The 26,322-nt window shown below is 50.0% G+C and overlaps 1 protein-coding gene and 1 long non-coding RNA gene across 15 annotated transcripts in view; one reads left to right on the top strand and one right to left on the bottom strand.

The window, feature by feature from the left end:
* Positions 1–14,172: 14,172 nt before the first annotated feature.
* The window catches only part of NCAM1 (neural cell adhesion molecule 1), a 318,547-nt gene continuing 306,397 nt past the window's right edge, over positions 14,173–26,322 (bottom strand). For 7 of the 14 annotated variants that reach the window (XM_067751037.1, XM_067751038.1, XM_067751039.1 and 4 more), the window contains 4 exons: positions 21,352–21,559; positions 20,035–20,151; positions 18,250–19,056; positions 14,173–16,809 (listed from right to left, as the gene is read on the bottom strand). In XM_067751037.1, the coding sequence (XP_067607138.1) occupies positions 16,689–16,809; positions 18,250–19,056; positions 20,035–20,151; positions 21,352–21,559 (1,253 nt within the window). In that variant the 3' untranslated portion in view covers positions 14,173–16,688. The remainder of the gene's footprint in view (positions 16,810–18,249; positions 19,057–20,034; positions 20,152–21,351; positions 21,560–26,322) is intronic. The other 7 variants (XM_067751044.1, XM_067751045.1, XM_067751046.1 and 4 more) reach the window with 1 other exon arrangement.
* On the top strand, positions 18,068–26,320 carry LOC137230867 (uncharacterized). Its single transcript, XR_010946274.1, has 4 exons — positions 18,068–18,374; positions 20,822–20,935; positions 21,417–21,543; positions 22,008–26,320. It is a non-coding gene; the product is annotated as an uncharacterized lncRNA (long non-coding RNA).

Here is a 26,322-nt window from a genome sequence, read left to right as displayed (position 1 = left end):
GAAATGAGAGGAAGGCATCTGTGTGCGTGTGTGTACGCGAGCATGCGCGTGTGTCCACTGAGAAGGCCTGGGAACAGCAGCACCTCTTGCCTACAGACCTTGGAACCAGGGTTCCTTGGAGAAATGGCTGCTTCCCATTCTCAGGTGGAGAAAGTACAAGATGATCCCGGAATGTTTTTTTCCAGAAAGCAATGAGGTACTCAAAAAATGATGGGATCTTGTAAAAACTGATAGAGAAGCTAGCTTGAATGCACTCCCAGACAAGGGAGCATCAGAATAAATAATGAGAGCAACAATTTGCTGAAAAAAAAAGAAAACCATTAGTCTACATGGATACAGATAAAGGATAAACCTATAGAAAGTTTGATGGGGCATGGGATATTTACAAATGTTTAAAGTACCTCTCCACATATTAAGCCCTCAATTAATGATATTTACCACAAGGATGAGCAGATGCTTATCAATTACAAAGGGGAGAAGAGGAACTTTGCAGTGGAGAATGCTGGCAGACACCCTCTTAATCCAGTGATCAAAGTGGATACCATCAGATACAGGAGAATGGAAATAGTGTGTCACCTTATAGTGTACAATGAGAAAACCAATTACCTCCTCTGTGATGTTCCTGTCAGAGGGACTGCCTGAATTTAATTGTGAGAAAATTTCAGACAAACCAAAATCAGGAGACATTCTGCAAGAGAAATGGACTGTACTCTTCAAAAATGTCAAGATCAGACTTCCCTGGTGGTGCAGTGGTTAAGAATCCACCTGCCAATGCAGGGGACACGGGTTCGAGCCCTGGTCCGGGAAGATCCCACATGCCACAGAGCAATTAAGCCCGTGCACCACAGCTGCTGAGCTTGCATTCTAAAGCCCGCAAGCCACAACTACTGAGCCTGCATGGGGAAACTACTGAAGCCCGTGTGCCTAGAGCCCATGCTCTGCAACAAGAGAAGCCACCACAATGAGTAGCCCCCGCTTGCCGCAACTAGAGAAAACCCGCGTACAGCAACGAGGTCCCAACGCAGCCATCAATCAATCAATAAATTTATATTTTTAAAAATGTCAAGATCATGGCAAACAATAAAGGTTGAATATACTGGATTGAAGGAGACTAGAGAAGCAGGAAACTAAATGAGATGTGTGTTTCTGGAGTGAATGGTAGACACACCAAAATTATTATTATTTTTTTGCCATAAAGATCATTATTGAAACAACTGGGGAAATTTGAATAAAGACTGCAGATTAAATAGTAGTATTGTATAAATATTCGTTTCTTGATTTCTGTTTTGATTGTGGCAAGGTAAGGGAGGGAAAGTCCTTGATTGTAGGAAATAGTAAAATATATGCGGATAGTGGGGCACGGGTCACAAACTTATCTTCAAATGCTACAGTAAAGAGAAAGTTCTTTGTAACTTCTGTGTAAGTTTGTGATTATGATTGGGAGAATCTGCAGTCATTTTTTTGTGGCCCTTTTTTTCAATCAAATAAAATATCATGGCTGTTTTTTTTTTCAGTGTACCACAATGTCCAAAATAGAACTCTTATTTCCTTAGATATACTCCCTCCTATCTCAGAAAACGGCCCCAAACATCCACCCTCTTGCTTAAGGCAAAAGCCTAGGAGTCATCCCGATTCCTCTCTTTCTCTCCGCCAGAAAGTCCTAGCAAGTCCACCTCCGGAGCAGATGTTAAACCCGTTCATTTTCCATTACTGCTACCACCTCTCTAATACAAGCCACCACGTCTGTGGGTCTGTGAAGGAGGTGTTCATAGAGAGGCCAATGGGAGGCTATTACCTTTGTGTATTCTACAGCCAAGTGTCAGGCAATGGGCTTGAGGCTGTGGTTGGTCAGAAGGACACCGACGGTCAGCTGGACTTGAGTGGAGGAGAAAAAAGACGTGATGAACTCGCCCAGCCTCTCTGCATTTGTCCATCCCTGCAGCTGATGGCAAAAAGTCCTCAATAAAGCAATGAGCACTGCATCACTTCTGCCTTCAAATCTCATACAAGTTCTTCTTTTGGCCAACTCTAATTGGAACTATATATAGAAGGGAGTTCTGCGAAACAGTAACCAAGTGGACAGAAAGCATTTCCATCACGACATCCTCTGACCATCCAATCTAAAGTTCTCACCTGGTCCTACTCTGTCACATCACCCCATTATAATTCTCTGGGTGGCATGTATGGCCAGCTGCTGTTGTCTAATTTGTTTATTGTGGAGTTCCCCACTAGAAAGTTGGCTCAGGAGAGCATGGATCTTATCTGTCCCGGTGCCTACTTGATATCCAGGACCTAGAACAGAGTAGCACATGGAGTTGAATAAATGTCCCTCGTTACCTTGCCTTTGACAATTCCTTATTTTGGGATCTGTTACAACACCCTACTTCCACATGCTGATTTCTTTTATTAAATAGGAATTAATAGAATTCTTTTGGTTTAGAGTAAAAAAAAAAATGTTTACTTAGACTTAAGTAAAGGGGAATATATTGGTTCGTGGAATGGAAAAGTCCAGGACTCTTTCAGGTACGGCTGGATCCAGGGTGCTCACATGTCACTGAGATTCGCTGTGCTTCTTGTGCTTTTGTTTCCATCTCGGGCAAGCTTTCTCCTCAGGTGGCACCTTTTCTCATGGGTTCAGTGAGAATAGAGTTTCTTTTTGCCAGTAGTTTCAATGAAAGTTCTGAGAGCAGGAGGGGAATCCTCCCTCTGACTCCGGCCCCCATCCCCAAAAAGGTGCCGTTGAGAGAAGGAAGGAAAATGAAAGCCAGCTGGGCAGATACATTTGTTCACTACAGATTTGTTGTGAGGATCAAGAGTTGATATTTTAAAGTTTATGACATGTAGTAAGCCCTCAGTTATGATGGCTACTACAACAATAATATTGTCATGTAATTATTATTGCTGCGTGAAAGCATGTTGTACACTTCAGGGTACCAAACCGATGTTGGATGTCATTATCTCCTTCGGAGTTCGTGGGTTTAGACAGTTCAGGAGCGGAGGGGAGGAGAAGGGCTCCTTTCCCATGCCCCAATGGAGGTGGGGTTTTCTGTCTGGGCAGCAGGGTTGGAAGGAAGGCTGGTCCTCCTGTGGTTCTCAGGATGGCCACTTGGTGGCAGCCTTAGCCCATACTGCTCCTGTTCCCAGCACCTTCCCAGTTTGACTAGCCTGCTCATCTGGGCATTCCCGGGAACCTCAGGGTCCCCAGCCCTTCTCAAACCTCCTGCTTGAGACTCTCCCTTGTGCTGGAGATGGGGGCTACGTGTACATAGATGCGATGCCCACAGAGGATCTCCATGGTTCCTTGGTGTGTCAGGGTTGCAGTGTGAGTGCAGGGAAGCTTTGGGAGTTGGGGGCATCTCCACCAGGAGTTCCCAGGACTGGCAAGAGGCTGGGTGTGGGGCTTCCCTGGTGGCGCAGTGGTTGAGAGTCCGCCTGCCGATGCAGGGGACACAGGTTCGTGCCCCAGTCCGGGAAGATCCCACATGCCGCGGAGCGGCTGGGCCCGTGAGCCATGGCCGCTGAGCCTGCGCGTCCGGAGCCTGTGCTCCGCAGCGGGAGAGGCCACAACAGTGAGAGGACCGCGTACCGCAAAAAAAAAAAAAAAAGAAAAGAAAAAGAGGCTGGGTGTGTATTTGGTGAATAGCCTGGGTAAGGGACTCCAGTGGACATTTGTCATGTTCAGGTTGCCAAGCACTTGTCGAGCATCCTTGCTCTACTGGAGGAAGGTCTAGCCTTCTGAGTCCTAACCCGCTCAAAAGTTGAAGCCTGAGAACTCATCCCCCAGGCTTCTTTGTGGCTACCAGCTGGTCGTAGGTGAGACCCAGAGCCCTGTGACCAGACTCACGGACGTGAGACCCAGTCTGGAGATGAGAACAGCATGAGGAGAGAAGTTCTGCCATTTTTCTTGCAGAGAGTACAGAGGCGTTGGCTTTCTCTTGGAGGTGAGGGGCAGTTGGTAGCAGCTGAAGGCCAGGTGCCTGACCTGGATGTGGCATTGCTTAGGGGAGAGTGGGTAGTGGCAGATTTCTCATCAGGCCAGCTCTGCAGTTTCGTCACGGGCGTTGCTTTTGGAAGCTTGGTCTAAAGCCCTGTTCTCCAGGCCTCCCACAATGGTGTGAGTCATTCAGTCTCCTTTTGTAAAATCCTGTTTGAGATTAATCCACCAGAATCAGCTTTAGTTGCTTGTAGCTAAGAACCCAGACTAATGTAAGTGCTAACACTGATTTATCACATGCAAGGCCTCTTTTAAATTGCAAATACTTCTATGAGGTAGGAATTCTCATTTTACAGATATAAGCAAAACATACTCAGAGAGGTTAAGTGCTTTGCCCATGCTCACACAGCATGGACATACCAGAGCCTCCAGTCCAATGTAAGGTATGTTGATCTCTGGAGTCCATGATCTTTCCACTGTGCCAGGCTCTTTGCCATCAGGTCAGGGACATTATCGGTACCTCCAGTACCCAGCTCAGTGCCTGACACATAGTAGGTGCTCAATAAATATCCGACCTTAATAAATACTGAACAAATGAGTAAATGAAAATGCCACAGTCTTTTTTCTTGGAGTGTGGTCGAGCTTGGAGCATCTTTGGGGTGGAGACAAGTCCTGGTAAAATGCCACGTGAAACTTATCTTGGAAAGTCTCAACCCTCCTGAGAGCCCTGGCTCCTCCTGGCTCCAGCCCCTCTGCTCCGTCTGGAACTTAACTGTCTATCCCCAAAGGTGAATTCGAACAATGGCTGCGATCACGTTGACAGTTTGCTTCCTCCACATTCAGTGGCGGCAGGAGTGCAGAGTCGCTGATATCAAAGGAATAGAGAATTTGAACAGAATCATCTGTGCCTCTGATGCCTCAATCTCCTCTCCTTGTGTCTGAGGAGTGGCTGCCCAGCCTCTATTAAGGACCTGACTGTCCTCTTCTAGGGCTACTCTGAGACAGTAGTGTTCCTCTGGTTTGTAAAGCCAGGTTCCCTATAATGCTGGTTCTGCTTGAGCCCACAGGAGTATCACATGTGACGCCCACTCCACCCCCCTTTCTTTCACTTGTTAGGTTTTTTAAAAAATTTAATTAAAAAAATTTTAATTCAAGTATAGCTAATTTCCAATGTGGTGTTAGTTTCAAGTGTATAGCAAAGTGATTCAGTTATACACACACACACGTACACACACACACGTATATTCTTTTTCAGATTCTTTTCCATTACAGTTTATTACAAGATATTGAGTACAGTTCCCTATGCTATACAGTAGGTACTAGTTTACCTATTTTGTATATAATGGTATGCATATGTTAATCCCAAACTCCTAATTTATCTCTCCCCACGGCCGATATCCCCTTTGGTAACCATAAGTTTGTTTTCTATATCTCTGAGCCTATTTCTGTTTTGTAAATAAGTTCATTTGTATCACTTTTTTGGATTCCACATATAAGGAATATCATATGATATTTGTCTTTCTCTGACTTACTTCACTCAGTATGAAAATCTCTAGATCCATCCATTTTGTTACAAATGGCATTATTCCATTCTTTTTTATGGCTTAGTAATATTCCATTTTATAAATATAAATATATATATATATATACCACATCTTCTTTATCCATTCATCTATTGATGGGCATATAGGTTGCTACCATGTCCTGGCTATTGTAAATAGTGCTGCCGTGAACATTGGGGTGCATGTATCTTTTCAAAGTAGAGTTTTCTCTGGATATAGGCCCAGGACCCATTCTCTTTTTTTTTGTGGTACGCGGGCCTCTCACTGTTGTGGCCTCTCCCGTTGCGGAGCACAGGCTCCGGACGCGCAGGCTCAGCGACCGTGGTTCACGGGCCCAGCCGCTCCGTGACATGTGGGATCTTCCCGGACCGGGGCACGAACCCACGTCCCCTGCATCGGCAAGTGGGCTCTCAACCACTGCGCCACCAGGGAAGCCCCCATTCTCTTTTTTAATTGATAAGCCTTCAGATGTGTGAAGGCAGCCACTTGAAGTCTCCTGTATTCAGTCCCACGCCCTCCCACTTGCTCCCAGGTTTTCTTCCTCAAGTGAAACACATACACCTCCTCCGCATGCGCCTCCTCAGACGTGGATTTGCGTTCTTTCCCCCTCCAGTGGTTCTGCCCTAGACACACCCCACTGGCCTGTGCTTCTTCTCGGATGTGATGAGAGATCTTGTGGTATGAAAGCTGTACCACAAGTGTGGTCTGCCCAGGCCAGGGTGGAGTGTTGGCTCACGTGTTCCTCGCTATGGGTACCTTATGACTGGGTTCAGATTCTGACTCTGCCTTTTACTGGCTGTGTGACTTTGGGCAAGTTAGGAAACCTCTCTGTGCCTCAGTTTCTCCATTTGTAAAATGGGTTTATAACAATAATATCTACTTCATAGAATTATTATAAAGACTAACAGAGTAAATATTTAAGTTAATTAGAACAGCAGCTGACATAGTATTCGAGAAGTGTGAAGCAAAAATAAATACAAGAGTCAGTGTCAATATCACAAGTATTGTTGAATGTCTACACTGCATCACCTCTCATACTGACTTTATAGCCAATTAAAAATCCATTGTCTTTTTCTTTCTTTCTCAAAACACAGGCTCTGCTGCTAAGCCCCATCCTGTCAGCACATGCTTCAGCAGTTGGATTTCAGGGAGTGTGCAGGAGTTCACATCTATTCCTCGGACACGACATCATGTTGGTTGCTCCTTGTCTCAAACGGCTGGCTTGCTGGGATGCTAACCCTGCCTTCCAGCATGTGTGAAGTGTGCTGAGCCGCGGGCAGTGTCTTGCTGACTCCAGACACCCGACTGTGTCTGCAGCCCTTCCTGTCTGTCCCTGCGATACCGCAGAGCCTCCTGAAGAAGCTCCTCGCTGCCCTTAGCGGGACGGGCTGGGCCCTCAGGCCAGGCGCCCACGGTGGGGATGTTGAAGCGAGATGATCCCCAGACACCCGCCTTCCAGCCTTTCTCCACCTGCGGTCTCAGGGCCAGCTAAAATGGAATCCCGCCACCCCAGACCTGCAGCCTCAGGATCTGGGATCCAGTAATGTGCAGTTTATACGGTGTCTCAGGAGACCCAGAAGGCTGGCCAAGGGGATGATGGAGGAGCTCGGCCAAGCGTGGCTGCGGACGAGTGCCGCCACTGACCTCCCAGCCTGGGCGGGGTGGGGCGGGGGTGGCTCCCCAGGGGAGACCCTCTCCTTGTCTCTACAGACCCGCTTTCTTTCCTCCTTCAGCATGAAGACACAGAGTATGGCAGGACCTGTGGGCTGGATTCCTGGGCTCCAAAGTCTGGACCCCTGAGAAATTTCACCCCCTCTCAGCCCAAGAGCTCGTCAAAGCTTCTTCCTCATGTTCACTGTCGCATTTCCAGCAGGCTGCTGATGGCCATCGTGACAAGAAGTGCTCTAAGCAGACAGACCCTGTGGCTTTCCTTGTTCTGGGCTAGGCTTGACAGCCAAGCACCTGGGCTCACCTGCTCAGGAAGATGCAACTGCACAGTGCTGTCCCCGGAAGGCCAACACACCGACACCCGGACCTGGGGACCGGGAGGCCTTCACAGACCACACCAGCCTGTTCTCTCGCCTTCTGTTTGCTCTTACCAGCCTCCCATTCCAGAGATTCTCCCCTTAGAGGAAACTCCACAGAAGGAGGTTCCTGGGCTAGCTTGGTCAGTCCTGCCGTCAGATTACCGTGGGTTTGAATAACAGGATGGGGTCAACCCAGCTGCGATGTTCTTGCCTTTCATGATCCCCTAACCCGAGTCTTCCCAGCCTGGCTCCATCGTGGAGGGGCTGCTCACTGGCTGGACTTGGTTACCAGCCTGGAGGAAGGTGATCAGGGACTGGGACAGGCAGAGCAGACCCTTTCCAGCCACATGTGAGCCCTTTGACCAGACACTTCCCTGGTCCCTAGGGTGGACTTCTTCAAGACTGAGTGGCACTGCTGTGTGGTTCAAGTTCAAAGGCATCTTCCCTGGCCAGGTACAGACCCTGTCTGCACTTACACACACACACACACACACTCACATACACACATACACATGAACATGGGCAGGGAACCATGGCTCGTGTCCATATAGATATGTTCGCTTCATTCATGCATTCATTCACTCCATGATTCGTGAAGCAGACCAGTACCAACCTCCTCCTTTGTGGCAGGTGCTTTATGAGGTGCCAAGTAAAAGTAGCGAATAAGATACACAGAACCTGCCCTGGAGAAGTTTAGAACCAGAGGGAAAGAGAAGCATTAACTTAGAGATTTAAAAAAGTGTGGGGTTATGTTAGCTATGGACACCAGCTAAAGCACGAGAATAGAACCCTGAAGACCCTCTTCAGGGTCAGGTGCAACCCCTTGGGCTGTGAGATCTTGGGGGCATCTGAAAGATCCTGTGTGAGGGGCTGGGTGACAGCAGCTGCTTACAATAGCGAAGAAGCATTTCAATATTTTAACAACCTGATACAACTGTGCTTGCGAGTGCCAGCTGTATACTGGCCCTGGAGAGAACATCGAACAGGGGAGTATGCAACCTGGATCAGGTGTCAGGAGAGACTTACCTGATCAGGAGATATTTAAGCCGAGACCTGAGGATGAAGTCAAAGTAAAGGATTAGTGGGCATTGCGGGTGCTGGAGGGGATTCCAGAGAAAGTAAGAAACGCTTGGACATGCCAGGACCCGTAAGTGAGAAACAGCCTGGCATAATTAAGGAAATACAATTTTTTTCCACTAACTCTGGCACATGGAGCATGAAGGGAAAATCACTGTGATGGGCTTGGAGATTAACATGATTAGGGGTCGTGTCAGCAACACTGAGAGGGCTGAGGTCTTAGTTTGATGGAGATTATATCTCTACCACCCCATGGCATGGCACATTGAAGGAGAAATTGAGTTCAACGTTGGAAAAAAAAATTCATTTCATATTCTTTCGAGAGTCTGACCCAAGACGCAAGCCTGCCAGCCGAGAAAGACTCTGAGTACATGGAACACGTGCTGCTTCACGTTTTGAGGTCTCTGCTTCATGCCAGGTCCTCAGAGACCTGAGGATATCCATATCAAACAGCCTTCCTCCTTCGTGACCTGCTGGCATCCTTTCCTCACTGCGTATTTCTTACCACACTCAGCCTGGACTCATATATTTATTTAGGTGTAAGCTCCGTGAAACGGGGGTCATTGTTTCCCCAGCATCTACCACAGTCATGGCCTTGGGGCCAGTGCTCAGTGACGTTTGTGGAATGGATCTCGAATGGATGAAGAAAGACCCCACGAAAGGCGGAGGGAAGGGCCAGCACCCAGGGATGGAGATAGCCTTTAGGAAGGGGAAATGCTGCTTCCTCATACGGGAGCCAAGAGATGGTGGGGGGGAGGGGAAGGGGACGGGGGGTTGTAGGTTTTGTGTGGGTGCTTGAGGTTTCTCCTTCCTGCCAACTGTACTTTTCCTTTAGGAGAAGGAAGCAAGACCATAAGCTGAGATGGAAGGCGTGGCTGAGGGAGGGGTTGGTTTGGGGAACGTGAAGACATTTTGTAACCTATCAACGAGTTGCTGAGAAGTATCCGTAAGATTGTCCAGCAGTGCTAGTGTCAGAGTCTAGTTGAGAGGGACTTACCTATTGGTACTATTGTGACTGATTACCTGGTTTCTCTCCAAAGGCGGCCAGCTGTCCGGGGGTGAGCAAAGAGCCGGCAGCCAGATGATTTTCCGGGTCTGGAGTTTTTCAAGAGAGACGCAAAGTGAGAACATCGAGGCGAAGGAGTGTTGGAATTTTGGGAACGAGTGGTTGACGTGCTGGACCAGGGAACGGAGACGAGGAGGTCAAGCTGCGTGTTGGAAGGGCTGTCTGCATAAAGCACGGAAGTCAGCCAGGGCGACGGAGGAGCTCCAGGGGAGAGGAAGATCCTGAGCAAACGGCAAGGCTTCGACATGTGAGAGGCACAGTCCGGAGACTGCACACGGCAGGGACAGCCTGGAATCAGATGGAATCAGATGGTCTTTCACCTCGTCGGTGCGAGCTTGTTCCTCCGCCGACCCCCTGTGTAAATGCCGTCGTTCTAAGTGCCAGATAAAGAGTCATTCAGTTTCTTCCCTGACATAGAGCTGCCTGTGAATTTTCTTTTCCAGGTTCCATGCTTGGTTCTCTCCTCCTCTTCATCTATATGCGTTCCTGGGTGACCTCACCAAGTGCCAGGGTTTTAAACCCAAGCTCTGTGCTGACAGCTCCTACCTGTGTCTCCAGACACTCGAGCTTCAGTCTATCCAAAATCTCCACTAGGGTGTGCGCGTGGATCTCGGACTTAAAGTGTCCAGAACCAGAGTCTGCATCCCCAAACTCTGCTTCTTCTTTACTCCTTTTAGAGAGTAAATGGCAAACCCACCTTTTCAATGGTTTCGGCCCCCAGATCTGGAAGTCATCCTTGATGCCACTCTCAAATCCACATCCAATCTATTATCCATTTTTGACAGTTTGACCTTCAGCAGAGCCAGAATCTGGCCACTGGCCACTTCCACTGGATCCAGCTTGCCCCACACACTCCATCTTGTCTCATCTACATCATTGCCTCCTAACTGGTACCCTTACTTCCTCTCTTCCCCTGCTGTGGTCTATTCTCTACCCAGCAGCCAGAGTGACAATTTTAAAACTTAAAAGTCATGTCAGTCTTCTGCTAAAAATTTTCCTTTGGCTTTCCATCTTAGTTGAAGAAAAAGCCAAAATTCTAACCATAGTCTACAGACCCTATGTGGTCTAGCTGTGGATACTACTGACTTATCTCCTACCTCTTCAGCCTCTGTCCTACACCATCCCTTGCTCTCTGCTCCGGCCACACTGCCCTCCTTGCTCTTTATCAAACACACCAGGCAAGTCCTTACCTCAGGACCTTTGCACTTGCTGTTCTCGCTGCCTGAGATATCTTCGTTCAGATACTTGCACAGTTCAGTAGCTCACTTCTTTCAGGTCACTGCCCCATGTCATCATTTCAGAGAAGACTACTCTGACCTCCCCCCTCACCTGGACTTATTGTTGTCCATAGGACTGACCACTCCCTGATTTAGCCGTGATAGGCTAAATAACGTTATGGTAACAGATCCCAAGGTGAAGTGGCTTATAACATAAAGGGTTATCCAGTGGTATGCTGAAGTCAGCTTGTACTGGATCAGAAGAGCCAATTGTTAAATTTTCAGGAAATTTAAGTCAGTGTTAAGCACGGTCATTATTAAAAGTTAAATTACATACACTTCCAATTAACAAACATTAAAAATGAGGGCAGTACCTACTCAAAACACATCAGATCTCCATTGTTTTACAACATTTTACTATTATTATTAATGTATATGAAGTTTATTATTATTACTCCATATTATGATGACCCCTGTGCTTGAGGTTATCTATGTCTTTTTTATTTGTATTGTGGAAATACTAATATATAGTATGTGCTATTGTGCACTTCTACCTAACTCCTCACGCAGTGATGACATGCAGAAATCAGCCATATTGGGAATATTTACACACCCCTGAAATCAGTAAGGCTACAAATCAGGGTTTGATTGTTTTTGTTCTCTCTGTGTGTGTTTGTCTAGACTTAAAAAAGTGATGGGGCAAATACTTATGATGCAGATTAAACTTCAAAGTGTGTCACGTCTGCAGCCATTACACCGTGAATAGCAGAAACTGAAGCAGTATTCAAACACTTACACCTGATTCGGCAAAGAGGTTGCTCACCACTGATAAATGAGTGAAGTTCTGACCCATAGGTCTTCATCGCGTCACTTTCGTCTTGCTTATTAACATAAGTGAATACATCAGGCAACATTCACGTTGGAAGTACGCTCATCCATCAGTTGCAGCCGTGGGTTGATTATGGATACAAGACTTCAGCAAAAATGAACCAAAGCATCTGTATTGATTGGGTACATGGCATTTCAGCATAGAGTAGTTTGTTTTACTATTTGTAAATTGCATTCCTTATATCAGCAAAGTTTCTAATAAACATACACACACACCACACACACACCCCGTACTTATATACCCACCCCTCCCCTCCTTCTTTGGAGAGCTGGTTGTTAAAACGTTCACTGGGTTGATCCCACATGCACACGCCACGCCCATCATGGGTCCTCTGTTCACACCCCTCACTCTGGGCCCAGGTGATGGCCCTTCTACCACGTGCACTGCTGCTGGCTGCTGTGGCAGGGGAGAGACCCACTGGCTTTCAAAGGCTCCACCTGGAAGGGACATGCACTCCCCTGCTCCTGTATCATTGTGGGAAGCAAGCCACGTGGCCACATCTACTGGAAGTGAAGAGAGAAGTGTAATCCTGTCAGGTGCTGGGAAGGAGCAGGGAGAACTGGAATGCGGGTGGACAGCCCAATGACTCCACAATGTACTAGGTTCCTGTCTAGAATCCTCAGCCCCACACGGAACACACATTCCACCGGAGAGTGTTTTGTTCACTGCTGTCTCTTGGAGCACCTTGAGACACTCAAGAAATGCTTAGTGGATCAGAGAGGAGACTAGCCTGAAGGAGGAAGGCTCTGGAAGCAAGCCCTCATGGATCAATGGAGAGGGTTACCCACATCCTGAAAAGCAATGTGCTCTTACAGCCCCTCACCCCACATGCAGCTGGAAATCCGTGGCACAGGAAGTCACGTAGCTGCAGGTCGTTCTGTGCCATTTACACAGGCCCTAGGGCCAGGGGAGGGACAAACTCTGGGAGTGGCTGCAGATGCCACCCCAGGAGAGGGCTCCACTGCCCCAGGCTGAAACCAGCGTGAGGGCCATAGACCCGCAAGATGGTGTCACTCAGATTCGTGCAGGTGCAGGGTCGGCCCTGAGAAGGAGTTACATTTTGCTCCCTGGGCTCCTTGCTTGCCTCACCCTCGTCCTGGCCTCTTCCCCAGGAACTCCTGATTCCATAGTCTAATAGATGATCCCAACTCTACTGGCTGCTGCTTCCCAACACAGCCAGACAGCAGCGTATGCAAGAGAATTCTGAGCTGAGGCAAAGTTTTCTTCACTCTCTGTCTAGCTCAGAGGTTTCAGTAAATCCCAGGGGTTGAATTAAGGCTCCACGAGCTGAATGGGATGACAAAGGAATAAGGAGAGGCATCACGTATTCTAGAATAGCCTCATGCATCTACCTCGGCGTTGGCACCTTGGAGCTCAGGTGTGCACTGTTATTCCAGGTGGGTTTGATGTTATCATACACCAGGGAGGCGACAGCTCTACTCCCATTCGTTGAGCACCTACTATGTGCCAAGTCTTTCCCATATGCTGCTTCGTTCATTACCCAGCACCCCAACTCTAACAGCTTGGTATTTCCTGTTTGTCAAAAGAGGAAACTGAGTCTGGAGGAGATTAGGTAACTCTTCCAAGGTCAACAGGGAAGTGGCAGAACCAGGATTTGAATGCAGTCTTTCTGAATCTGATGTCTGGCCCTTCTCGACGAGGACTCCTCTAACAACCTGAGAGAAAAGACTAAAAACTATCATTCAGGCAACATGAACTCAAGACCCTGGGTTTAAATGAGGTAAAAAAAAAAAAATACCAGAGGCATTTCCACATTTGATTCACATGACAGACTTCCACGGATCTGAAATAAATCCCAGTTGGACCACAAGAGCTTTTTTTTTCTTTCAATTTTTATTGAACACAAGTATTCTGACAGAATGCAAAGTCAAAATTCTCAGTTAGTACTCAGTATTTACACCAGTGAGAATGGAAACAAAGGTGGTATCGATGTTTCACTTGGTAAAAAGTTTGTAACAAGAGAGAAGGCCCCCGAAGTCGGGAATGCTGGGTAGAGATGTTAATGGAGATCTGAGAACCACCATCCAGACAGACAGCCTACAGTGAAAACCTGGGACGGAAGGCTCCATAGAAAAGTGTGAAAATAGCGTTCCGCTTCAAAGCTGCACTATATATACTACGGCCCTTCAGGGTTCCGAGGCCCCGTGCACGGCACCTGAGTGCCCCTCCAGCAGAATCTGGCCACGCCGGTATTTATGTGAATACATATGTATGGTACATACACATATAGACACATAGCCGCTGGAAACCGGTAGAGTGATCTCTCCTTCAAAAAATTAAAAAAAGGAAAACTATAAGCTTTTATCCTTTAACGTAAAAGATAGAACGTCTTGAAAATTAAGTGACTCCCTCTTTGATTTTAAAGAAAGCATTGCTCTGTTTCTTTTTTTTTTTTTTAAAGAAAAGAAAGCTCACGCCTGCAGAGACAAATCTCTGTATGATGGGAGAGAGGCAAAACGAAAGGTTGGCAGAGTTTTGGGTTCCAGCCAATGGCAGAGCCAGGGTTTAGGGAGGGGGCAGGAGAGTCAGCTGCCCTGGGCCAGGTTATCTGAGGGTTGACCATACCTCCTTCTCTTCCTAACCACCGGAACCCAAAATCAGTTTATTTGACCACAACCACTTGGAGTGAGATGCACAGTCTTGACGAGGTATAGTGTGGGCTTGGCCTAGGTAGTCAAAGCCATTAACATCACAAGATGAGGAACTGATTCCACTGACAACCTGGGGAACCGGAAGAGCCTACCACTCCCCGCTGGGTCCTCCCCATCTGTCTCAGACGCCCAGGAGCTCCCATCTGCTGTGTGGTCTGTGTGCTCTGTGTGCTCTAACAACTGTCTTCACCTGACTTGTTCCTGAGGGCCTGTGCATTCGAACCATAGATTTGTGCAAGCCCTAATGTCAAAGGGCCAGAGCTGTGTAGACTGGGATCCTCCATTTCCATCCTCAGGAGCTGAGAAAATGCAAAATAACCCCACACTGAGCAAATGACAAGACCATTATTTTTCACAGTTTGATATGATTATCTAGCATAGCGCCACTGATTAGTCTGCAGAAGTGTCAGAACACTGGGGAGTGTGGCCCACAGAACAGACTCAGGGGAAGTCTTGCTACCCTAACCTCTTGCTGTTTTGTACCTTGCGAAAGGTCCCTGCAGGGTGCTGATTTCTGCTGACTTAGCATCTTCTTCATCATCACAATCGCTTTGACTTCATTTTCTTTGTTTAAAGGCTTCAATTCCTTTTAAGATTTATTTTTGTTTCCTGAATATTTTTTTCTGAACTATCTGCTATACCTTCCACAACCAAACTATGTTGAAGTTTTATTTCAATACTATGACAAAAACACGTTTCACACTAAAATGTTCACGCATCCACAGTGCACAAGCTTTTGCAGTTCTAAAGTAGAATGAGGAAAAAAAGCAAAATTTCTATACAAAGGGCTGGCTTTTCCCTTCTCCCCCCTCCCATCCCCCTTAAAGTTTCTGTATTTTTCTTTCCCCCACTTGGTTTCCAATCCAGGAAAGTTGTGTTATGACTCCAGACAGCAGGTTGGGTTTTTTTTTTTCTCTCTTTTGTTTCTACAAACGCTGCCCAAGTGAACAGAAGGCCGATGTTATTTTACTTCAACAGACTTCCAAAAAAAGACACTAATTCCCTGAAGCACACATGCTCTTCCGCTCAAATCTAGATTCTGGGCTCGAAAGGAAATTGTACGTATATATTTTATTTGGCTTTCTACAAAAAAGGGGATGTTTGGGGTAAAAATGTGTGTTCACCAAGACCAGCCCCAACTATACAATCTTCTCTGCTTCATTCAACAAAGCCTAAGAGTCCTTCAAAAGGAAGGACAGGGATGCCTGGGGAGCAGATCCTTTTCACAGATAACAGGCAGGTGGTAGCTAATCAGAAGTGGTCTAACCCCCTAGGAAACAAAAAAGAACTGAAAACCCGAAAGCAAAACCATTCCAGAACGAGATGAATTTTCACCTGAGTCGCACACAGGCAAAAATTTCAAATCAGAAAGGGGGGAAGAGCCACTGTAAACAATCAGATTTCGTGAAGCTGTCCTGTGACGATCCTACACCCCTGGGCAGTACTTGTAACTTAAAAAAAAGGCAGCTCTTTTACACAGACATTGAAACACAACTGAAGTCAAACATTTGTCAACTTGTAAACACTGGAAAGCAAAGTTGGCAGAAAGGTAAAAAAAAAAGAAGGAAAAAGAAAAGGAAAGGAAAAGAAATCCGAATACTGCAAATTGAGATCTACCCCCAGAAGCTGCAATTTGGCATTCTTCCTACAAAACAAGAGTCTATGTGGGAATTGAATTCAGCTAGAAAGGGTGACACACTTTGCATACTGGACAAATACAAAGTGAACAGAAATTATAACTTATTTATGAGGTTTTACAGAGTTCAAACTCGACTGAAAGTATAAAAATAAACTTGGACTTTGTTCATTCGGTTAGTCTTAGTGTCTGGAAGTATTTCTCTGAACCTGGTCTGTGCCAGTTGGGCAACACCAAGTGCGGTCTTCCTGAACCTAGAGATTTTATTTTTCTGAGCTTCCTAGATTCTTAATTTGGGGTCCTTTTGTTTGATTTTTAAATGGTTTCAGGGAACGGAGAGTCCTAGTTTGGCTGTGGGTTTCACCTTTTTGTCTCATTTTCTTACAAGTGAGTGCGCAGCAAAGGAACCCTTTCTATAAAGCTACAAAAAGGAGATCCCACGTTGATCTGCTTAGTTTTTTTTTTAAAGGCAAAAGACACTAGAGGAATGAGATGTGTGTGTGTGTGTGTGTGTGTGTGTGTGTGTGTGTGTATGAGATATTGGAGATGCTCTGGTGAAGCTGTTGTGTCACTTTTAATTTTGATCTTTGCTGGTGTCTCGTCACCCATCATGCTTTGCTCTCGTTCTCCTTTGTTTGTGTGGCATCGTTGGGGACCGTCTTGACTTCGGCTGGCGCTGGCTTCGTTTCTGTCTCCTGGCACTCCGGCTTTGCTTCTACAGGACCCTTCCTGCGGAGAATCAGGAAAACAGCACTGAGACCACGGTCTGCAGTAACGCACCCTCTGGCCAGTTCCTCAAAGGGGGCTCCAGTTAGAGCACTGGTCTCCAAACTCAGCTGCACGTCAGGATCACCTGGAGTCTCTAAAAATCACTGATGCCTGGGCCGTGTCCCCAGAAATCCTGATTTAAGTGCTATGAATGTGGTGACTTTTAAAAGCACCCAAGTGGTTCTAACCTGCAGCCAAAGTAGAGAGCCACTGAATCAGCGGAAGGAGCCCTTCCGGCCCTAATCTGAGGCCAGGGGCTCCAGCTTTACCTGGGCTGGTGCAAGTGCAGCAGGTGCAGGCTTTTCCTCATGCTGCATGGCTGCAGCAGCCCAGCTTGGTATAAATCATGTATGTTGGGCTCCCTGGTACTGATCCCAGGGGGCCCTCTGCAAACCACCTGCGCTTGCCTGTCCTCACCCCCACCCCTCTGTGCTCTGCCTTTCCTGGTGAGGCCTCTATGGCTTGCCAGGGCAGGGTAAGAAAATGCTCTTTGTTACTGAGGCAGCTTTCCATGGGAGTCTGGTGAGAGGCCAGAGTGGGCTGCCGGGCTGCAGGGGAGCTGGGTGGGCGGGGCTGTCCTTTTATTTTCTGACAGATTCGGGGCTCCTGGGGGGGGTCCCCTTGCTGCTCTTGGGGGCAGCACCTCCGCTTATCTGGGGGCAGCCACAGGAGCCTCTATAAAAACCTCTGTCTGACTCAGTCCCAAGAGTGAGAATCTGGCTTAAGGACACACCAGAGCAGACTCAGACCCCAGCCCCAGCTGGTGCCCCTGCATTTTGGCCTCACACTGAAGAAACCTGTAAGCTGAAGGACCTGGCCTCGAACTTGGAAGACCCAGCAGTCATTCAGTGCTTGGGAGCTCTGCGTCTTCCCAGTCCCTCAAGGGCAGGAGAAGCAAGGGTGGGTGGGTAGGTGTGTCGGTTGGAGTGTGACAGGGCCTTCTAGACCACACAGATCCTCTCCCCACACGAGCCTCAGGGTCTGCCTCTTTACTTCCCCGAATACCCGTGCCATTCTGGTGGGGACTCGGTCTTGCCCTGGATGACACACTGTCTGTGGGTCCCAGTGTCGCCGATCAGGGCACCTTGACCTCCTTAGCTCACTTCCCAAGCTACGCTCATCAGTGGCCCGAATGCAAAGGCTCCTCCAGGGGCAACAGACGCCACTGCTAGGACGATAAGGATAAAACCTAATTAACGTGACCTAATTAGTCAGCAGGCGGCTGCCTGCCGGGCCTGCTGCCTGTCCCCACTCTCTGCCTCGGCCCAGCCCCTGGCTGACAGTCGCCTCCGAGAAGCTCTGGAGTAGGCTGAAGACACATCTAACAGGGAGGACACAGCACAAACGCACACCACCACCACGGGACACCACCCGACGACAATGGACAGAGAGAGGCCGTACTCGGTCTTGGCTGGTGCAGGAGGAACAGAGCCGTCGGCAGTGGAAGGAGCAAGCTCAGGGGCTTGTCCACTGGCCCCAGCGGCGGGAGCAGGAGAGCCCAGGGCTGCAAAAACATCCTTTGCAAGGTCAATATCTGGGGTCTTGAAGTTCCCTTCGTCCATTTTAAAGTCCTCGCCCTGGGCAGGGTTTGTGGTGCTGATGGAGGCCGCCTCGCTCTTCGGGCTGGCGAGGGCCCTGGCTGCCTCGGCCGGGCTCTTCGCGGCGCCGGGCTGGGTGGGCTCAGGGTCCGGACCTTTGGTGCCGGGAGCCTCCTGCTTGGCCTGGGGGACTTCTGGGGTGGGGGTCGTCGGTGCCACTGCTAGGGGACCGGCTGCCCCGGCCGGGGAGGGGACCGGCTTGCTGGCCGGAGGGGCCTTGGGGGCCTCGCCCGCACTGGCAGGGGCGCTGGGGCTGAGCACGCCCCCCTGGTTTGCCAGGACGCTAGAGGACAGGTTGCTGGCGGCGGGGGCTGAGGTCGGGGGGTCGCTCAGGTCAACGAGGGGGGCGACCTTGGGGGCTGAGGCTGGGGGCGGGGAGGTGGCGGCGACGCCGGGCCCCTTGGAAGGGGTGGCCTGGCCGGAGGGCACAGAGTTTGAATCAGGGGTGGCCGTGGCCACAGGGGCGATACTGGAGGTGAGGGTGGTGGTCTCACTGGTGGGGCTGTTCTGAGCAGTGGCAAAGGTTTCGGTGATAGTGTCAGAGTTAGCGGTGACGGTGGTGACAGAAGGCAGCATGTCCTCAACAGTGGCTGTGGTGTCAGCAGGCAGCCTGTGGGGAGGACAGGAAGTAGAAGAGATAGACGATGAAGCTGAGACGGACAGAGAAGCCGGGAAGGGCGGAGGCCAAGGCGGGGGCCGGGGGCTGGCATGCGGGGACGCACAGGCATGGACACAGGCCCACAGAGAGAGGAGGACGTCAGAGGAAGCACACGCCCAGGCGGGCAGAAGAGGACACAGGAGACAACAGAGAACTCGGCAGTCTAACAGGGCCTGTCACCTTCCTCCCTGCTGACTCCCCTCCCGATCTGCACGGGCTCCCTTCCCTGCAGCCCTGGCGGCCCTTTCGGACCCCTGCCTGCATCTCGACTCAGGGAGAGGCCAGCTGGAGCTCAGCGTCCACCACCGCAGGTCCCTGGGGAACTGGGCCCACCTGCCCCTGAGACGAAGAGGGCTCCCCGTGGTCCCTCAGGGCTGTGGGTGGTCCAGCCAGAGATTTTGTGCTTCCGTTAAACTCCATTTCCTTCAAACCCACAGGACCCACGATACCCCCGTGGTCATTACCATCACAGCTGGATGTGGCTCTGACTGGGGGTCCCCAAGGCTTCCGAGACCAGGAGAACCAGGGAGTTTTTACCAGGGCCCCAGCTTCCCTCGCCCTTTTAGGAAGAAGGCAGAAAACCCTAGAGTTCTTGGAAATCCTAAACAGAATCTGCTAAGCTCAGACTCTCTCAATGAAGTTTTGTCTCCTTAAGCCATTTCCAGAATGTGTGTGTGAGCTGGGCACAGCGTCTAGGGATCCCATGTATGCACGGAGCCTTTAAGGCACCCACAGCCACCCAGGTAGAATCAGGAATGCCTCCTCTCTAGGGAGAGAGCGGGGTCAGGCATTCCTGGCCCAGCACTCCAGAATTCTAGCCTGCCATGCTCGGCTGGGGAGCCGTGGGTGGGAAGCATGGAGCTGTGCGCAGGGAGATGTGGTGGCTGTGAGGCTGTGCCAAGGAGGTGGCAGCCCGCCCCGCCCACGTACTCGGGCTCCGTCAGCGGCGTGGTCTCGTTGGGCTCTGTGTGTTTCCCTCCGTCGTGGTTTGGGGTCCGTTCCTCCTCAGTTCGCACCTCCACGATGGGTTCCTTGGTCTCATCTTTCCTGTGGAGACAGCTCTGCTGGTTCCATCCCAGGGAGCTGGGGGATGCAGGGGGCTCCCAGGGAAGCCAGCTACGGCTCAGGCACCTGTGCCTCGCTCGAGGCTGGGGTGGGGGGGTGGTGGGATCCAGAACCAGAGTCAAGTGCGGCATCTCAGCCTCCGCTCTTGCTGGCCGTGTGACCTGCTCACTCATACCTCCGTTTCCTCACCTGGAGAATGGGGCAGATAACAGTCTCTACCTTGCCTAGACGTTACGAACATTAACTGAGATAATGGATATAAAGTGCTTAGCACAGTGCCTGGCACAGTCCAGTGCTCAAGTCATCTATATTTGTATACACGTAAGTATGTACGCATATGTGTATATGTATACGTAAGTATGAACACGGATAAGTGTATGATGTATATATAAGTATATGTGTACGTATATGTAAGTATGTATACGTGTAAGTATACGATGTATGTATATGTATACGTATAAGTATATGTAAGTACATACATGTATAAGTATAGCTATACGTATATGTGAGTAAAACATGTGTACATGTGTGTGTGCATGTACATACATGTATAAGTACATGACGTATGTGTGTGTATATACAGTGCCTGGCACGGGGTGGCGCTAACAACTGATTTCCTTGCTCTGTCCCTTCTCGCCTCGCTCCACCTCAGCCCCACCCAGTGACAGTCTGTGAAGGTTCCTGCTATTTGGCTCAGGATCTGTTTCTCCAGAGATGCTGGAGCACATCCTGCAGGAGGATGCTGGATCGTCCTCCAGGAGGACAGGTACTTTCATCTGCTTTGTTCACTGCTGTCCCCTAATGCCTGGGGATGGTGCCGTGCCTGTAGCGGCTGCACCATAAATATTTGTTGAATGATGGATGCATGAACGGCAGCAAGGCAAGTGTGTCTCTCAAATGCTGACCCCTCCATGGTAGCTCTCCTCCAGGCTTAGCTCTGACAATTCCCCTCATTTTGACCTATGGAGGGATTTCAAACGTCTATGCGATTCTAGATGTGGGGTTGGGTCCAGCTGTCTGCTTTTTAAACGGGTACCCCTGAAGACCATGCTTTGAGAGACAGTTCGCTAATGCTCTGCTCCCCTCGGGGTTTCCAATGGGGAAGCTAAGGTGGCTCCCTCGCTGGGCCCCAGGCCGGGGCAGAGTGTAGCGCTCCGCAGCAGCGGGCGGGTCTGCACTCACGAGAAGGCGGCTTTGCCCTCCTCCATGTCCTTGCCCTTGGCTCCAGGCCCGGCTTTTCCGCACAGGTTGACGGCGATGCACATGAGCAGGCCACACTTGTTCAGGAAGTAGCAGGTGACATCCACGGCCACCAGCAGCAGGACAAAGGTGACGACGAGGATGCCCACGATGGCGCCCGTGCTCAGGCCTGAGGTGGGGCTGCCGTTGGCTTGTGGGGGAGGGAGAGAGGGATGGTGCTGGTTAGTACACTGAGATGCAGACCTGGACCTGCTGAGCAACAGCCCTGGGGGTGGGGTAGAGCCCACAGGACGGCTGTGGCATCTGTGTTCAGAGTGACACTTTCCCTGGGGCCTCTCTACCCCCAGGTGTTGAGACAACAGCGTCTCTTTCTTCAAGAGGGAGGGATGGCAGCCTCCTCTCATAGACCAGGGGACAAGGGCACAAGGCACCCACACGTCAGGAGGAGACTGGGCAATGTGTCTCCATCCCTGCTCTCAACCCACACTCAGTTGGTCTCCCCGTGAGCCCTGGGAGCTGCCAGGGACAGGGTCCCAGATGGGGCGACAGAGGGTTCCCAGGGCTTCCTTTGGGCTTGTGGGGACGTCAGACACATCAAGACGCCCCGTGCACCTGCGCGCTTCCTTCCCCCTCTTTAGGAGCCGCTCCAGAGGATCCCGACTTTGGACCATCTCCTTCTTCATTGCACCAGGGAGACGAATGAAGCCACTTACTCTGGAGATATGGGGGCCTCGCTCGGCCCAGAGGGCGAGGCGGAAGGGCTGGGAATACTCACCATCTGGGAGCCAGGCACGCTTGGATCAGATTTCAAGAAACCCAGCCGACTCACCCAGAGATGACCCACGCACGACAGGCTCACTCACACAGGACGCGTGCCTACCACAGACGGACACACATTCTCACCTTTGAGCAGCGCCTGGCATCCCCGCTCCAGCTGGACTCACTGGAATGACTCAACCTCTGTGTCTTACTCCCTGGTGTCCATCTAGAATCCCCTGGGGGCCCTGGGCTATTGATGGTATCACAGAAGGACCCCAGGCTTGGTTCCATAGGGCCCCCTCGTGATTGGTGCTAGGTGCCTGCGGTGGACCCCTGCCCGCTTGGTGATTCCCACCAGCATCTGGGAGGCGGAAGGCTGTGCTGGGGGAAGCAAGGACCCATGCAGAGCTCTGTGGAAGCCAGTGTGGAAAACATGACCCCAGGCTGAAAAGTGGGTACCCTGCTTCATTTTTCTTCTGGGGGGACAGGGTTCCAGAGGGGCAGCCCCATCGTACCACCAGACCTTGTCTGAAGCTTCCTGTGTCCTCTGGACCCACTTGGGTCACCCAGGCGTATTGACTGGAGGCAGGAACTGTGGCCAACACAACCTGGGTCTCACAGGGCCTTTGCTGAATCTGGGCCAGGCCCAGGGGCCTCTGGCCACATCACGTGCCAAATAATGGAAAGAACAGGTAACCCAAGGTGACAGAGATGGGCCACACACTCTGTCTCCATGTGGTTTGTGCTCCTGGGAGGCCCTCTGTGTGTCCCAGGGGCCCTGCTCAGGCACGGCGGGGCTCCTTCAACTGCTGTCCTATTCTGATGGCCCTTATTTCTAACTTCAATTCAGTGTATAGGCACTGGCCAGCACATAAGAGACGACCACTCACAACCTAATTCCTGGCATCCAGGGCTCAGCTGGGCCTGCGCTGGAGGAACCTCCTAGGATCTTGAATATTTTTGCCTCCTTGGGACCTTGCTCTTGCTTCCCAGCCCCTCCTCAGGCTCCCCCACTGGTCCCTTTCAACCCACACTGAAGACACAGCCTGTTCCCCAGGAAGGCCCGAGTCTGGCAACGGGCTCCATGCTCAGAGGACCCAGCTCTGACCACTCTGTCTCCGGGCTTTGGCAGCAGGAAACTGGCCATGGGTCCCTGCGGTCAGCTAGAGCCGGTCTTCTCCCCAGTAGCACACCGTCCACTCTGCTCCCCCGTGGCGCTCACACATCCACACACAAAAGCAAAGAAAGCCACGCAGGCCTTCTTGGTCAGAATACCAAAGCTGCTTCCCTGAACAGGGAAGAAATACGGCCTTGGGCTTCCTCCCCATCCCACGACTCAGGGCTGGAGGCCACCTGACACCTATACCCAATAGTGTCTACTTCCTGCAGAAGGAGCCTAAGGTATTTTCATGGGGAAAGAATGTCTGTATTTTTGGACTCAAAGGCACTAACACCATGTTCTGAGGTTTATACATAAATACGGTTTTAGGGAACTAGTCAGGTCTCTAAGGAAGAAAAACAAACCACTGCAAAGCTGCTCGGTGTGGGAGAAGCAGCCGTTATCCACCTGTGCTCTGGGCTCAGCAGATCCATCAGAGGGCTGCACTGCTCTGAAGGCCAAGGCCAACACCTCCAAGGGCCAGGAGGGCAACGAGACTGATATAAAACAGAAGGTAGGGCAATGGTCTTCTCTCACATTTGATATAAAATTCAAATTCTTTCCCTTGGTCTAAAAGGTGTTACACGTGCTGTGGACTCTCCCACTCCTCTGACCATCACAACTCAGGGCACTGAGCCCTGCCTCCAATCCCTGTGCTCTAGCCGGGAGCAGCTCCATTCTATCTGCTCACCACGCCCAGCCCATTCCTGTCATAGTGCCTGGAACCCTCCAGCCCCGGCACCCTGTGGTGGCTCTTTGCTTTCTTGCAGGTTCAGCTCAAATGTCACCTTCTTGCAGAGGTTCCCCCCTCCCCTGCCCTGATCTCTTATCTACTCAGGCACCTCTACCCAGTACCTACCACATTACCCTGTTTTATGCTCCTCTTACCACTATCTGTCATTTTCTGTTCATTGACATGCTTTTATCTGGCTGCCCCGCCCTCTAGAATATCCTGGCAGGTACCCTGTCTCTTGTCTCCCCAGCATCTAGGACAACCCAACTTATAAGAAATGTTCAAAGAATATTTGTTGAACAAAGGAACAGTGTTTAGCCTTGGAGATGAGAACACTGTCTCCAAATATTTAAAGGTGTGACATGAGAAGGAAGCAGTCTTATTCAGTGTCCCTAGTGGATGGCAATTATGGGGGTAGGAGGCAAACTTGAGCTCACATGAGACAGAACTAACACACAAGAGCTATTTAAGTGTGGCGTGAGCTGCCTTGGAAGAGCTCCCTGTTGCCAGCGGCATTCAAGAAGAGGCTGGAAAATCCCTTGGCCGGGATACCATAATGCTCTGGCTGAGGTTCCTGCACTGGGCAGAGCCTAGGATAGAGGATGTCTTCAGGTCCTCTTCAACTCTAAGGGCCTGTCATTGCATGTTAGGTGTCCTACAGTCCCCAGCACAGGGTACAGATTCCCTAATGTCCATGTCCTCCACAGTGTGTACTGAGCAGGACTTTTTCCTGCAGGACAATTGGTAGGTCCCATCTTTATTCATTGATTCTTATGATTGTATCTTTAGTTGAAAAGTAAATACCTTTCAGCATAATGTTTCTCCACCTGCAGCAGAATTCCTGGGGTGCTTTGTTAAGAATTCAGATTCTGGGGTTCCCCCATTCTACCAAGTCAGAATCTCTGGGGCTGAGGCTCAGGATTTGATGGAGCTCCCCAGCGATTCTTATGCACCCCAGACTTTGAGGACCACTGTTTCTAAGTTTTCTGCCTGCATTACAATGAATAACAGCTGTTCCTATGACTCCCCACCCAAGGATGAGCTGTGCAGTCTTACCTGGTGGCCCTGACCTAACTGATGTACTTGATGGATGGAGAGAAAAAAGACTTATCCCCAAGGGACCACCCAGTTCACCATTAAGAGTCTAGACTTCCAGAGGAAGTGAGGTACCCCTCAAGCTGGAGAAAGGATGTGTGGAGATTTACAAAAAACTGTAAATAAAGGAAACACAGAACGCAAATGAAAGCGTACCCAAGTCAAGCCAACATTCATTACCTCTTGGTGGCTGCGACAGAATTGTTTAGTCCAGGAAACTAGAAGGACAAAGGTTATCTCCTGCATCCTGCTTAACATTTGACAAAAGGAAAAGAAAACAACTTTGGGGTCTATCTTTGCATGACCTTCCCCTGACATCTCCTGGCTACCCCATCTGCACACCTGCATACATAGAGTGCTTCTTGGGAGCAGTTCCTCCACAACCTCTGGGCTTAGAGCTGTGCTGAACGGTAGGGCTATGGAGCTGGGGCTGCACATCCTCTGTGGTTCCTGGTCTGGGAGGTGTCGGCACTGAACACCTGGCTTGCCCAAGACTGAGACCTACAAGTGCCTATGCTCATAAATGCCTCAAAATGGGAAGACATCTCCCACCTTGCAGTTGAGGGGGCCCAAGTCACTGTGTCACGGGACATCAGTGCAGAAGTGCCCCCTCCCGCCTCCGCCTCTCAGACCAATTAAGCTGAGGTTCTGGTTCACTCGTCTGCTTGTTCCTTCCTGGAATCTGCTGAATAGACGGCTGGTCTTGGGGCTTTCAGGAGGCATCCAACTAAGTGTGATTATAGAGAGAATAGGGCTTGCCAATGAGACCTTTCCCTTAGATTCTCTCTGTCACCACGTCACTCTGTGAAGCCTCGGATATGAAGTCGTTAAGGGAGCCGTGCAATCGCGAGAACTTGCAACAGAGTTGTGGTTCCGGTGGCCCAGAGTATGCCCCTGATCCCAAGGTGACCACCTTCTGGCTCCGCAAAGGCACTTTCCCCTCGCCCTGTCTGCTGGGGGAAGTCCAAGGAGGCGGTGACCCACAGCAGCTCTTAGGAGAGCTGAGAAAACTGCATCACTCCTCATGAGGAAGGGAAAGTGATTCCTTTGACTAGAACTCCACTCAGCAAGCTATGAGTCTGGGGTCCAATTTAAAGGGCTCTCTGGGGCAATCAAAGTAATCCAGGTACCTGTGAGGTGGAGGCAAAGGGATTTTGGCACTTTGTAGGATACACAACTATCAAATAAAATCCAAACACGCTGGTGA

Source organism: Pseudorca crassidens, chromosome 9 (assembly GCF_039906515.1).
Source record: "Pseudorca crassidens isolate mPseCra1 chromosome 9, mPseCra1.hap1, whole genome shotgun sequence".
NCBI lineage: Eukaryota > Metazoa > Chordata > Mammalia > Artiodactyla > Delphinidae > Pseudorca > Pseudorca crassidens.
The sequence above is the reverse complement of the archived record's forward strand: the minus strand, read 5'-3'. Positions and strand labels throughout refer to the sequence as shown.